Source organism: Lactuca sativa, chromosome 3, assembly GCF_002870075.4.
Source record: "Lactuca sativa cultivar Salinas chromosome 3, Lsat_Salinas_v11, whole genome shotgun sequence".
Lineage (NCBI taxonomy): Eukaryota > Viridiplantae > Streptophyta > Magnoliopsida > Asterales > Asteraceae > Lactuca > Lactuca sativa.
The window spans coordinates 34,894,757-34,909,308 of record NC_056625.2 but is presented as its reverse complement, the minus strand read 5'-3'; the positions used below and the strand labels follow the sequence as shown (position 1 = coordinate 34,909,308).

Below are 14,552 nucleotides of genomic sequence, written 5' to 3'. Positions count from 1 at the left end.
ACTGGGTGTGAGACCCATGTATTACATGAGTTAATTTAAAAAAATTAAATATAAAATTTTAACAATTTGAAAAGTTTGAATTTAAAAAAAAATGAGAAATCTTTTGAATTATTAAAATTAATGAAACTTTAATGTATTAGATACATTACATATATAAACCCTTTTTAATAAATACCTTACATATATATTATCTTACATATTAAATGTGGAATTTTAATTTAATAAAATGACAAGTGGAAAATAAAAAATTTAAACATGTTAGAAAATACCATGTGTCCAAATGAAGAAGAAGAGGACATGTGGCAAAAAAAACCTTCATTTATTATAGTAGATTTGAATGGTTAATTAGTATAAAATATAGCTTCATTAATTTCAAAATACAATGAAAAAAATGTAAAGGTTGGACCGTTCAATTTCTAAAACAGATTGAAGTAACAAAATGATAAAGTATAATTTCTTTTATAATTTTCCATTTTCGAATTTGAAAGTTTATATGGTTTTAACAATTTCTTTAATGGTAAATAATTCAACACTTAACCCTTTTGGGATAGATTAATTACTATATTATTTTTATTTTTATTTTTACAAAAAAACAACCATGCTTATAGACACTTACATTAGTCAAACAACCCTGCCATAAGTGGTGTGAAATCAATAAAAACAACACAGAAAAAACAAAATATGTTAAAAAACATCTATATAAATCTCATCACACATCATTTCATTGTAAAACCAAAATACATATTTTATTAACTTCATGTACTATAAACATATTTACAAAGAGTTATCATCTTTGACAAATTCAGTTGTTATAAAAGTCATACGCAAATATCCAAACACGTGATCAATGAATCTTTAATAGATTGTAATAAAAGTCTTGCTAATACATTTAAAATACCATCTAATTCATTGTGACACTTAATCTTGAAACTCAATTTCATGTAAGCATTTCCATATTTGCCCTCATCCACTTATGATTTACTATTTCCAACTTTACCCTTGTTTTGCTAAAACCACCTTACCTTGACACATATCTCATGTATGTTCATAACCTTCTAAAAAGGTTCTTCCATCAACACTTGGGTTTAATGCAGTTAACTCATCAATTTGAGTAATTACCCCTTTACCCATTTGATGACTCTAAACCTGCCATATTTGATATAGTTAGCCTGTGAAGCTAACTTTATAACCATAGACCACATAAACAAAATTAAAAACCAAACACACCACCCAACCATGTTCCAACTAAAACCTGACAAGAGAGCAGTGAAGCAATGGAACAATTTTTACACAACATTATGTCAAATATGTACAACATGATCTAGTACAATGCATGGATTTTGGAAAAATACTAAAGACTGATAGAAAAAGCATATTGAGGGTCAATACAAAGAATAAATAATAATATTTTTATAAGGTTTGGATATAAAAAAAACCTTGAAAAAACTCAAATACTGCTTGGTGCTGGTGGTATGTAGTTGCAATTACCTTTTTGGTGAAGATAGTCTTTTATCGCAGTTAAGTATAAGGTCCTAATGAAATGCCAATTTACTGTAAACATGCAACAATTTCATCAACATAACTGCTAATTCAAATGTTGTTTTACCATAAGAGGGTAATCCTCAAGATATTGAAGTTAAAGATTGTCCATCATAATTTCAGATTCTCTGATTACCAACATTTTCCAAACGCTTAGGTAAGAAAATTTTGTAGAATGTTATAATGTTTTTTTTGAAAGTACAACATTGTAATAGAATTAAATGAAAGTAAAATGCTCTGCTATCTAACCAAGTGTGTTTTGTAGTTTTGCATTAATTTGCAACTTCCATCTGTTCACACCTTTCCTTGAAACCTATATAACCTTCAACTTTGGTTGTGCAACATTTCATGGTCATGAGAAATAACCATGAAAGATAGGACGATTAATAAAGGTCATAAGAGATAACCAAGTTTAATTAAACTTAATGAATAATATTTTTAGAACTAGAATATATAAAGAAGAAAATAGACGACCAGCTTCCAGCTGAACTAATACAAGGTGTTTAAACATAAAAACAAAGGTTACATGAAAAGAGGCTAGCTATCAAGACAAAACACAACATAAATTGATAAAGATACTGTATGATTCATATTTTAATCAACCCATTGAAATATGTGTAAGGATCAACCAATCCAATAAAAGCAGCAGAGAAGTTGCATCAGCAACCAATAAAAGGTTCATGAACTTATCAACCAAGGACCAAGGGATATTAGACAAATCTAATTTTCTTGGAATTTTATCTATTTTCAAACAAAATGTATTTAATTTCGAGCATTTGTCTTTCTTTTCATTAACGGATTCATCATTTCTCTTCTAACTATTGCAAATAATGTCTATGTATAGCTATAAATATGGAAAAATAGTTTCAAAATCATAATATGAAAACAATAATCAACAAAAGCCAAAAAAACAAACCTTAGAAAATGGTCAGCAAGCACTTTATAGCCTTGACCCCTCTATATTTCCTTTAGTAAACAAACCAAAAATAACTCTTTATATGTACGAATGTGTATTAGGAATGTAGATTTGAATGCAAAAGCTTACATGATTATCTCTATTTATTTACATGGTGGTGTGAAGGGAGAAGAACCTTGGTCCACTTTAGTAGATCGAAAAGCTAATATGAATGGAAACATAACAATAGAAACTATTTATATGTATACACCATTAACATTCCCAACATGTAATAGTATGTGCTTGGGTCGGAGATCACACAAATTGAAACTTGCAAATGGAGAAGAAAACATAAATAAGAAAGCATAAGTAGAAGATCACAGCCAATTGCAATGACTGATTTGAAGGTGATGAAAGTGGTGGTAGCGGGAGCGTTCAATCTAGGTTTTATGGATGTAGAGAATAAGGTACGCTCAATTTTCTGATTTGTTGAGTTAGAAGGAGAAGTAGACGGTCAAACATCCACAATAGTAGCAATGAATGGTGGCCTACGATGCAGTTAAGCGATGTTATAATGGTGGTGACCGGTGAATGGGGGTGGCAGTGGCAAATGGATTTTTGGTTAGGCTTCTACTTTTCAGGGAGAGAAGGAGGATGTTGAAGAGTGAATGATCCAATGATGGTGGTGATTGGTTTCTGGTGTGCGTGTGACTTTTTCTTTTATTTGACTGAATAAGATTTTGATGCATAAATTACTTGTACATATAGCAATAAGTTTTGTACTTCTTAAAATTTAGCCTTTGACCAAATATATATATATATATATATATATATATATATATATATATATATATATATATATATATATATATATATATATATATATATATATATATATATATATACCTCCTCTAATAAATGAAACCTAAAAATGACACGTGTCGGTATTTTATAATGTCTTTTTGACACGTGACATTTTTCTATAATTTTTATTATTACCTTTTTTTTGTAACAAATCAAATTCAATCCAAAATTTGAAAATACAATATCTTATCCTAATAACATTATTATTTTATTTTGCTTAACAAATTGATTCATAATTACTTACAATCGACAATATCTTTGTTTTTTTACAATTACTTCCACGGGTTATAACGTAATATATATATATATATATATATATATATATATATATATATATATATATATATATTTTAAACATTAAGAAAACATAACCAGAACATAAATTTTGATGTTCAAAAGTTCAAGATCAATCCAAATAATAATAAAAAACATAATAACAATACCAAAAAGTTCAAACATCAAACAACAATTGCCATAAGTTTACATTGAATCTAAACATATAAAGATCGAAACAAATCACAAATACTGGCACCTCAATGCTTTGTGAGCTTATTCCTGAAAAGTTTTTTTTGTTAACCGTGGCTTATTGTAAAACTGGATGGTTTATTTTGAATCATAATTTAAAAAACTTGCTTTTAGTTGACCTGATCTCTGCGCAAATTCAATATTCAACGGGACAGATCAACCTGCTGTTTTAAACATTGGATTCTTCAATGCTCATTTGAGCTGACTTTACACTCCACGCATTCATCTCAGAGATCATGACACTCTTTGTTCCGTAGTTGAAAGCGAAGAGTTTGGCGTCTTTCCCAATGGCTAAAGTGGGGTAAACCCTAGATGTTATACAACTCTTTCCTCCTCCACCAAAACTCTCAACGATTGAGTGATCTATCTGTAGAAATCCAAGATCAAACAAATTAATGACATTACATCTCACAACATATATATATATATATATATATATATATATATATATATATATATATATATATATATATATATATATATATATATATATATATATATATATATATATATATATATATAAGAAATAGATTTACGAACCAAGGTTCTGAGTGAAATTTCATCTTGTTGTGGATCTATGTCCAGAAATGCTCCATAAAATGTTTTATCACTTTCTTCCTTTTCCTTTTTAGATGACCTGGGATTTGTAGGTTTTAATTGGGAGATGTTAATTAGTTGGTTAACATTTGATTAATTTGGACATATCTGAATCCTAGAAAACTTACTGGCTTTGATCACTACACATTACCACCACGTATCGTCCGTTCTTTTTGAAAATCCTAAAATAAATTGCAGTTTGTTCGGTCAAGTCGTTTGAAGCCAAAGCTAAAAGCCCAAACGGTCCGAATTTGCCTTGCTTTGTTGCATGATATTTCGCGCAGATAAGTTTTGGATCAACCAAACTCGGGTCCAATTCTTCGGCCTCCTCCAAATTATCAAATTTGAACGAAATCTTCACATCAGCCTTTTCAATTTTTAAAACGAATCAATTGTTAGCCGAAATGGAATGAAATAATTTATCAAGAATTGATGGCTTAAAAGTTACAGCTTACCTGAGAAGCAGTAATACCCTCAATTTCATGTAACCCTTCACGCTTCTTATTTTGAAAACTACCTTCAATTTCACGTAAACCTTCAAGCTTCTTATTTTGAAAACTAACTTGGTTTCCGTATAACGTCTCGATTTCCTCGATTGGCCATTGTAGGAGCTGCTTCTGGTTTTTGTCGAGCCAAATACTCCTTGGGAATGACTGTATGTGATATATGAGTTAGTAATCTTTATATACTATAATAGATGTAATTATAGTGAAATGAATGTTTGATTACTTGAACTCCGGCCCATCCTCTAGCGATAAAATCAGCATCAGAATCAGTCTCGTGCACCCAAGCCATAGTTATCCTTCGGATTTTCACAGGATCGAAAAACGACTTGGAAGCATAGAACCTCCCGTAATCAAGCCTTAAACCGCTGATCTGTGTTAAATCGTCGTTTTCAGGAACATAGTGTTCTTCTTCAGGACTGTACTTCCCGATCATGTAGTAGTCGTGAAAACGATCTATTAATGACACCTTCAACACATGCTTTACCTCCTTACTAGGGTTTACGACAGATGTATCGACACCCATGGTGCTATCAAACCAAACCGGAAAGTAATCAGGGCATTCCCATATTCCGGTTTCTGGAGCTTGATGAAGTGGGGTATCATATTTAACCCAATTAACAAGGTCGTCAGAGTGGTAAAGAAAAGCGATTCCCGTCCTATCTCTCTTACTTCCAACAAGTAATCTCCATTTCCCGTCTTCTTCGATCCAGGCGGTGGTCGGGTCTCTGAAGTCATCCGATTGAATCCCTTCCGGCAGGTTTATGACTGGATTGCCGGCGTCCTTCACCCATTCTTTTAGATAGGGATCCGATAAGTCCTTTGGGACAGCCAAATTCTGGACTTGGCGCTCTTGGGTGTCGCGTCCGGTGTATAGCATAATAGGCTTGTTTCCGGGGAGGATGGTGGCGGAACCAGACCAGCAGCCATTGATGTCGAAAGGTTCAGTTGGAGCAAATGCTGGGTCTAGATGGATCCAATTTATCAAGTCGTATGATACAGAATGTCCCCAATGCATTCGTATGTCAAAGAGTGGGCCAAAAGGATTGTGTTGATAAAAGAAATGGTATACTCCATTGTACCACATTTGTCCTGTATGTATATATACATGCATTAGTACAAATTAAAAACCCATATATTATTCGAATGTTCTTGTTCTGTACCAAGGAGAAATACGTACAAAACTAACGTATTTACAGAAATGTGTATTTTAGATAAAAAAGAAAATCGATGATTGAACGAATGTCATGCATGAAATCCGATATAGATTCCTTATCTTAGTTGATATTTGTCACAAAAAAATAACAAATTAATTAAGTAAAAACAGAAAGACGAGGATGTGAATGCCAATGAGATAGAGATAGAAAAAGCATTTTGAGTAAAAAATGACGAATTAATGTTTCTTGAAGGCATTTTATTAACTGCTTTAATTCGTTATATATGACTTGAATATTTTTGTAAAAACTATAAAGTATAAAATCAATTTTTTTTTACTCAGGCGAATTGATAATTTGTTTAACATATTACAATTTATGTAACTTCAATGTTGATTCGGAAGTATAAAACTATAAGTTCATTAACTTCATAAATAATTCATTAACTTCAAAATAAGAAAACTTTGATAAAGTTTCCCAAATTTAAATCATTTTTATAGAGCAAAAGCTTGACTTTCCTTTTATGTAAGTTGCCCTCTTTTTATTATATATATATACCACGTGGATCCTCCCTTGACCAATACACATAAACCAATTTATGGATAAAATTTGTCTTAAATAAAAGTTTTTATAACTATTCTATTTTGTTTTACAAGTCAGACAAGTGGATATACAGTGATTTTGGACTGTCAAATAATTTATGTTTTTGAGGGTTCTTTTTTATCTCCTAAACCTGCTTTCAAAATTTGGGATTATGGAAAGACGAAGAGAGAAGAGAAAAAAATAATTTATAATATTATTTCTAATAAATTATGTATAATATAATCATTGGTTCACAACAAAATAACAAGCAGTTTCAATAAACAAAATGAAAAACACAAATCGAAAAGACGGTTTTAAGGATTACGTACCATTAGGATCTGCGCCACTCAATCAAAGCCATGTTCGTCGTCACAAATCAAATATGGCATTGCGATGATATTAGAACATGTACATGAGGAAGATGAAAGCTGAAGAAAAAAAGAAGTCAGAGTTAAGAATATAAACTCACCGTTCATCCAGTTTTGCGGAGGCTGGAAGTGAAATCCAGTCCGATACGGTTGCTCCAACACGGCAGCAATCGGAGATTCCGACGTAGAACTGCTGGGAATGGACATGGTTCAAGTCAAACAACAGAAATATAGAAAGAAATATCAGATGCAGATTGGAGAATTGTGATTACCTTGTCAATATATACATATAGACTATAAGTGAATTACATAAATGGTTCTTAAGGTTTGCTGCTACTTAACAACTAATCCCTTACTTATTCTTTTCACATGTGTCATCCTTAAATTCTAATCTAATTATAGGCTTGGCCCCTATGTTAGCTTTGCGAACACATGCCTTGCATGGTGGGGGTATTTTTGTTATTTCGATTGATCATATTCATAAAAATAAAAACAATATGCCTTTCTTCTTTTCTCATACATTCCATCTCCTTTTTTGTTACTCTCGTGTGCTAGTGACCAAATTCCACACCAAAGAAGTCAAAATGGTAGAATGTGATTTTGATTATGTTGCAATAACTAGTGGCGGAGACAATAGGAGGACATGCGGGTGTTGAGCCCCCTTAAGTCTCTTAATTTATGTACTGCATCTTGTCCATTTAGGGCCCATATGAGATCGCTAAACCCCAAAAGTCCCTCTCATTATTTTTTTAAGTTTTAATTTATGTACTTCATTTGAAACTAATTAACTTTTTAAACAAAAAAAAAAGTTTGGTATTAATTTATATATTCATAACTCAATCCTATAAAATTTAAAACCCTAAATAATTACCAGACATAGACATATCGTAGCCGCTGCTCACTATCTGCATAACAATAAATCAATTCTTTTCAAGTTTGCTGTAAATTTTTGCTACTTTCGTTTTTGTTTATAGATAAATAAAAAGAAAGAAATAAAGTTTTCTTCTTTTACAACAGAGAAGAAGAGATCAATCTCTTATTCTAAATTGTTTCAACCTTTTATGATGTTTCAATCTTTTATGCTGTAGCAAAACTGTTTGACATTGTTGTTGTATGGTTAAGAAGAAGAAATCAAGAAGCTATTGTTTGTGATTCTCATAGAAACAAAATGTAACCTCCTATTACTACTTTACTTTTATCCTTATCATTTTACTTGTATTGGTTTTGTTGTTTTACTGTGTTGAATAATTATTTATCATTTGTAAAATAAATCTTATGATTAAATAAGTTGAGATAAGTCTCAAGAAACAATTTCAAGTTGTAAAACAATCAAATCGAAAGATAGTTATCACTAGGTTTATTAGAATTTAACAAAAATACCCTAGTTGATTGTTATTTACTATCTTAGGTTTTTATTTTTATTTTGTTTTTTTAGCAAATAATTTCCCAAAATAATTAGTTGTTTGAAAAAACTTATTTTTTTAATTGTTATTTTGGTTTGTTAAACATGTAAAGTTTTTCAAGATCATGATGACCTACTAGTCTACTAGATTGTTTTCGATTAATATACTCTACGTTTAATGATTTTATTACCAAGAACCAATCTAGAAAAAAAAAAGAAAATATTGGGTATTTCTTTGGGATTGTTTTGAAGTTTAGTTTTGGTCTTTCTAGTTTTTGTGTTTGTATATCCCCTTTGATTTTAATGTGAGCCCCCTTTATTTCAAAATCCTGGCTCCACCCCTGGCAATAACGTCAAATGTCATCTATTTTGTGGTGATAAACATATATATATATATATATATATATATATATATATATATATATATATATATATATATATATATATATATATATATATATATATATATATATATATATATTAGACGTGTGCCCGTGCAAAGCGACGGTAATAAATAGATCTTTTGACAAATAGTTTCTTACGGAGATTTTATTATTAGTTATTTGGTAATAAAAGAATTATCATTTTTAAATAAAATATTTACATTTCTAACTTATATTTATAGTCTGTTTATACTATTGATCTAAATTAATTAATATTGGTATCTAGTTTAAAAACGTAAATTAATTTATATAAATGAATTTAATATTTTAAAATTTTCACTTTTGTTCCAAATTAAATTTGTTAATCAGTTTTCATAATTATAGTCTTCAAACTTTTGACAAGTATTAATGATTTATTTATTCATAACTGATTAGTACAAAATTTTTTGTAAGTTATACCTCTTAATTTTCAAGATATGACTAATATGCTTTATAATATAGTATAATATATATATATATATATATATATATATATATATATATATGTGTGTGTGTGTGTGTGTGTGTGGGGCTAATATGTTTGATATATCATATACATGTGGTATATCTTTAATATTAAAAGAAATAATGCCCTTCCACATGAAAAATAATATACACCATAAACCGATAATAGTCTGTATTTAATGTACATCCAACCTAAAAGACAAAACTATAAAATTGGTGTGTGGTTTGCAAAAAACTGTAGATATGATCTAAAATGTTTACGACTTGTATGGAAGGTTCAAAATCAGAAACTTTCTATAGATTTAGTCACTCTTAAACTTAAAAAGATTGTTTTGCTTATTTATTTATTTATTTATATTTTTTGCATTTTCTTTGATAGTTTTTAAATTTTTTTTAATGTTTTATTAAATAACATACAAAATGTCACTTAATCCACCCATCAACTTTCTCATGTTCTTTTTTACATCTCAATGTTTTCCTTCTCTTTCTATCTTCTCTAAACTCTAGCTAGATCCCCATCATCATCAGATGACCGTCACCACCAGCCACCATCGCACCTCCACTGTTACACCTCTATAATCACCATTGTTGTATTTAGACCAATGCCTACACACCAACTGCGATAAACATATGCATTCCACCAATATGAAAGTTCATTATAAAGAACGGCCTTCAAATCATTGAACCCAAAACATCATAAATTATTTCCAGATTGAGATTTCGAGGAGTATACCGGGGCGGTGGCTGTAACAGCCCAAAATCTCAAGTATTGCTAAATTGCATTTTGGGGTGTTTAAAGGGGAGACTCGGCGAGTTGGAGCCAGACTCGCCGAGTAGGGTCGCAGAGTTGGTCGCGGGTTCGCGACTGGACTCGACGAGTCCAGGTATGGACTCGGCGAGTCGACGCTGTTCAGTGGAAAACCCTAGCCGTTCGGTTTGGAAAGTATTTAAGGGATCTTATGCCTCCATTGTTCGCCTTTTGGCCGACTGAGAAGGATCCTTAATCGTTGTGGACGTCTAGGGCAGGAGAGAGAGCTTTTAGAACCTTGAAGAATTTGTTAAGCAAGAAGAAGAGGAGTTTTGGCCAAAGGAATATCATGAGGATCGAGTTCTGAGGTTTGGAGACACAGAGAGGGTGTTATTCAGGTAATATTTCGAATTATCCTCTGCTATGTTGATGTGTTATGGAATTAGGGTTTATGAAACCCATTTGGTGATTGATGGATTATTATGTTGTTATACAAAAGTTTATACCCTAGTAATAGGATGATTAGAGGTCCAGAAGTCCCATGAGTGTGTATCTCGGGAAAAACGTACCTCAGGAAGCAGTTGGATCGACTGCATGGCGTGGACTCGCCGAGTCGGATGATCAGACTCGGCGAGTAGCTTGAAGATTCACTGGGACTCGCCGAGTTGTTCTTCAGACTCGGCGAGTGGAGTCGGGGTGGCCCCGCGATTCTTCCAGGAGTGACTCGTCGAGTCAAAGAGGATACTCGACGAGTAGAAGGGGAATCTCAGAGGATTGAAGGACGACCAGACTCGCCGAGTCGCCAGGGAACTCGCCGAGTCCAGTCGAGCTGACATTGGACTGTTGACCAGAGTTGACTGGTGTGATTCTTAGGGTCAGTTAACGTGGAAGATAGAAGTATTAAAAAGAGATATATGATGTTACAGGGAGCTTGTAGCTCGGGGGATCAAGTGTAAGGAATTTCAGGAGTTGCTATCTCCCAGTGATCGCGAGGTGAGTCTTCTCACTATACCTCACCCGGAAGGGTTTGATTGTGTGACCGGAAGGTCAAGTATGTTGTGTGTTATGTTTATATGCTATGAATGGAAAGTTAGCTGCTACGTGTGATATACATACTTATCTATGGGCCGGAAGGCAAGGTATTATGTGACAGAAAGGTCAGGTATGATATGTGATATATGTGCTTTATGTGTTAGAGTATTTGTATTATGTGTTATATATGTGTACGGGCCGGAAGGCGATTATCATGTGGATCGAAAGATCCGGGCCGGAAGGCGATATTATGTGGATCGAAAGATCCGGGCCGGAAGGCGATATTATGTGGATCGAAAGATCCGGGCTGGAAGGCAATGTTATGTGGACCGAACGGTCCGGGCCGGATGGCGTATGTGCGTAAGGTATATTGGGGAACTCACTAAGCTTCGTGCTTACGTTGTTTATGTTACGTTGTTTCAGGTTCTTACAGTAACGCGGGATGGCAACGGTTCGATTGTACACACCGAAGAAAGAGTTGAGTTTTGGAGGATCCTGGTCTTCTTTTATAACGAAAATGAAACTACGTTTTGTAATTTGAATGTGAATAAGATTTTAAACAAGTGTTTTTAATATTAAATTGATTAATTAAATGAAAATTTTATTTTTGGAAATCTGGGTGTTACAAATTGGTATCAGAGCCTTGGTTTGAGGGATTCGGACGCGCCTACGGGTAAATCTGGACTCAAACTGAGGAAGTAAGAAAAAGTTTTCCAAATAAATGGTTTTCTAAAAGTGAATAAGAGTTCAAAGAGGAAGCAAGGAAGAGCAGTGTGTACAATCAGCCAGAGCCAAACGGTGATTTCCCAAAATACTCTTACTTTTGTATTATGAAATATCTATTATGCACTTATGAGATATTATTGCATGCTAGAGACAGGCTAGGTATTTCACATCTTAGGACTAGAGTGGCCTGATTTGTGATGCCTTAGTCTAGGGTTGCTGTTATATGTGTGCGTTATGCTTTTGTGTGTATGTGATGAGTGAGAGTATCTAGTTAGAACGCACGAGGGGTAGAGCTACAGAGTACAGTGGTACTTCCGAGGATGAGCCGAGAAGGTGGAGCTATCACAGCTAAGGAGTCCTATGTATGCTTCGATGCTCGAATGCTGCTTGCTTCGTGCTTTGTGGAGTTCTCGATGATGGGAGACAGCTACTAAGTGAGTATGACGATACTCAGGAGGTAGATGTTTGGCATCAGCAGGAGCTCTTCAGCAGCTGATAGCAAAGAAGTGGGAGGACGGCGGAATGGGCCAGAGATTAAACCTAGCCAAGATGGGTGCGCGGGTAGAGTAGAGGATTTCGCTGGGAAGCGAGTGTGCAAGGTGGGATTGGTGAAAAAGAGTAGGTCGATCAGCTATTTAGGAACTCTGGGATGGTCCGTGTGGAAAGTATGGGTAGATGTGGCAGGTAGTATGGGCCCGTACTACTGAAAGCAGAGGACCCATACTTGATACAGGGAGCATCCTAAAGGTCCTAAGGAACAGATTGAGGGGTGATGTTATGGTTCGGATACCATACATCGGAGCAGAAACAGGGTGATGTTATGGTCCGGGCACCATACATCGGAACAGATTGAGATAGATGTTGTGGTCCGAGTGGTATGTATTGGAGCAGATAGAGGAGTGGTGCTATGGTTCAGGTACCATACACTGAAGCATGTTGAGGAGGGATGTCATGGGATGAGTACCATGATTCGTAGTGGATGATGCCTGTGGCTATCTTGTTATCCGGTTATCGATCGGACGAGCACGAGCGAGCGGGATGCGAGGATTCGCGAGATCCGGCGTGATGAGGTTGCTGCATTGTTGCGGGTTGAGTCGCCAGAATTGTTTGGGTCGATCAGGACCACTATGATTGAAGTAGTTTGATGAGCGATATGCGGCTTTCACAGAGACGGCTGCCGCGGCAGTTACAGCGGCTGTAGCAACGGCAAAGAAAGGGACTAGTCGGGGTTTCAGTATCGGGACTTCTATTATGCGAAGCCTCCCGCATTCGATGGAGTTTAGGACTCGATTGTTGCTATGAAATGGTTATCAGACATGGAGGGGTGTTTCTCCACGAGTTTATGCCCTGCTGATCAGAGGGTGGGATGTGCTCTGAACCTGTTGAGGCTCGGGGCGAAGGATTGGTGGAGAGTGACCATGAGGTTATTTTCCGATGCGCAGAAGGCTGCGGTTTCATGGGATCAATTCAGAGGGATGTTCAGTACTCGCTATGTTCCGCGGGATGAAAAGGAGAAATTGGCTCGGAAGTTCTTTAAGCTGAGGCAGGATTTGGAGTCGGTGACTGAGAGCACCGGGGTGTTTATTGAGAGGGCGATGTTTTGCCCTGAGTTCGCTTCGGAGCAGGCTCAGATGTCCCGAAATCCGAGTATGCTCAAGAGGGGGAGTATCAGACAGTTCGTGTCTGCGCAGAGACGCGAGAGGTCTGGTGTTTCAGTTTTGGGTTTGGGAGTACACCCTGCAGGTAGTTATTGATAATGACTTTCCTCAGAGCATCAGGTAGCGGGTGTACCGCGAGACAGAGATTTACCGTGAACAGACAGTCAGTTGGGGCTGAGATAGTCGAGAACCACACCACACCTAATTGAGAATAACAGGTTGGGTTATAGTGGTAGCAGTGAAGAGTTCAGACGAGTTTTGCAGTGCGGAGAGCTGTCGTCTATGTTATGAGTAAGTCCCTGTCCTTGGGACAAATCCGGCGTTGGATACAGATTGATGAGTTGAGATGAGAGGAACGATGATGCTGCGGTGCAGTCTACGAGCCAGATATGTTATCGAGCAGTGCAGGTGCTTAGTATTAGATCAGTATGGGATTTGGAGCGATTAGAGGCAGCCGTGATAAGAAGTTCTTGGAGAGTTAGCTAGAGGATCAGAGTATAGGGGATTGATTGACTCCATAAGGGGAGGGACTATCGGGTGTTGCACAGCACTTTTTCTGGATCAGATACGACTTCGCTGGTGAAAGATAGTCGTGGGTTGATTGTATACTAATTGGTGTTGGTTCGAACCCTGGTGGGGGAGAACCGGGTGCAGTATGTAAGAAAGCAAGAATTGTCAGGAGTAGTAATAAGTGGAGTATAGAGATGCAGTAGGAGAGCATGAGATCATAGGTGTCGATGATCGAGTAAAAAGGGGTTACATCGGAGCTTGCGGGCCCGGTGGTACATGCCGCAAGTGCGGAAAGGAGGGGCACTGTGCGCGGGATTGTTGGCAGTCAGTGCCAATTCGGGATTTGAGGAGGACAGAATGAAGCGGAGCCCAGAGGGCTCAGGGTCGTGTTTATCTGCGTGCGACAGAGGGAGACGGAGCAGTGCCGGAGGCAGCGGCAGGTATGATGCTTTCGGGATGTCTTAATTGTCTTGCATGGATGTGGCGTATTGTTTGTGCTGGTATCTTGTATGGATTTCGATGCGGTATTCGTTGTTTCGCGGGTCGGGCATGGTTATGGATT

The 14,552-nt window shown here is 35.5% G+C and overlaps 1 protein-coding gene across 1 annotated transcript; it reads right to left on the bottom strand.

Moving 5' to 3' along the window:
• Nucleotides 1-3,666: 3,666 nt before the first annotated feature.
• Nucleotides 3,667-7,249, bottom strand: LOC111917231 (beta-fructofuranosidase, insoluble isoenzyme CWINV3). Its single transcript, XM_023912902.3, has 7 exons — nt 7,129-7,249; nt 6,989-6,997; nt 5,150-6,015; nt 4,876-5,073; nt 4,549-4,787; nt 4,364-4,460; nt 3,667-4,190 (listed from the first exon to the last, which is right to left on the bottom strand). The coding sequence occupies exons 1-7, from the start codon at nt 7,232-7,234 to the stop codon at nt 3,993-3,995; spliced, it is 1,713 nt and encodes a 570-aa protein (XP_023768670.1). The 5' UTR covers nt 7,235-7,249; the 3' UTR covers nt 3,667-3,992.
• Nucleotides 7,250-14,552: the final 7,303 nt, after the last annotated feature.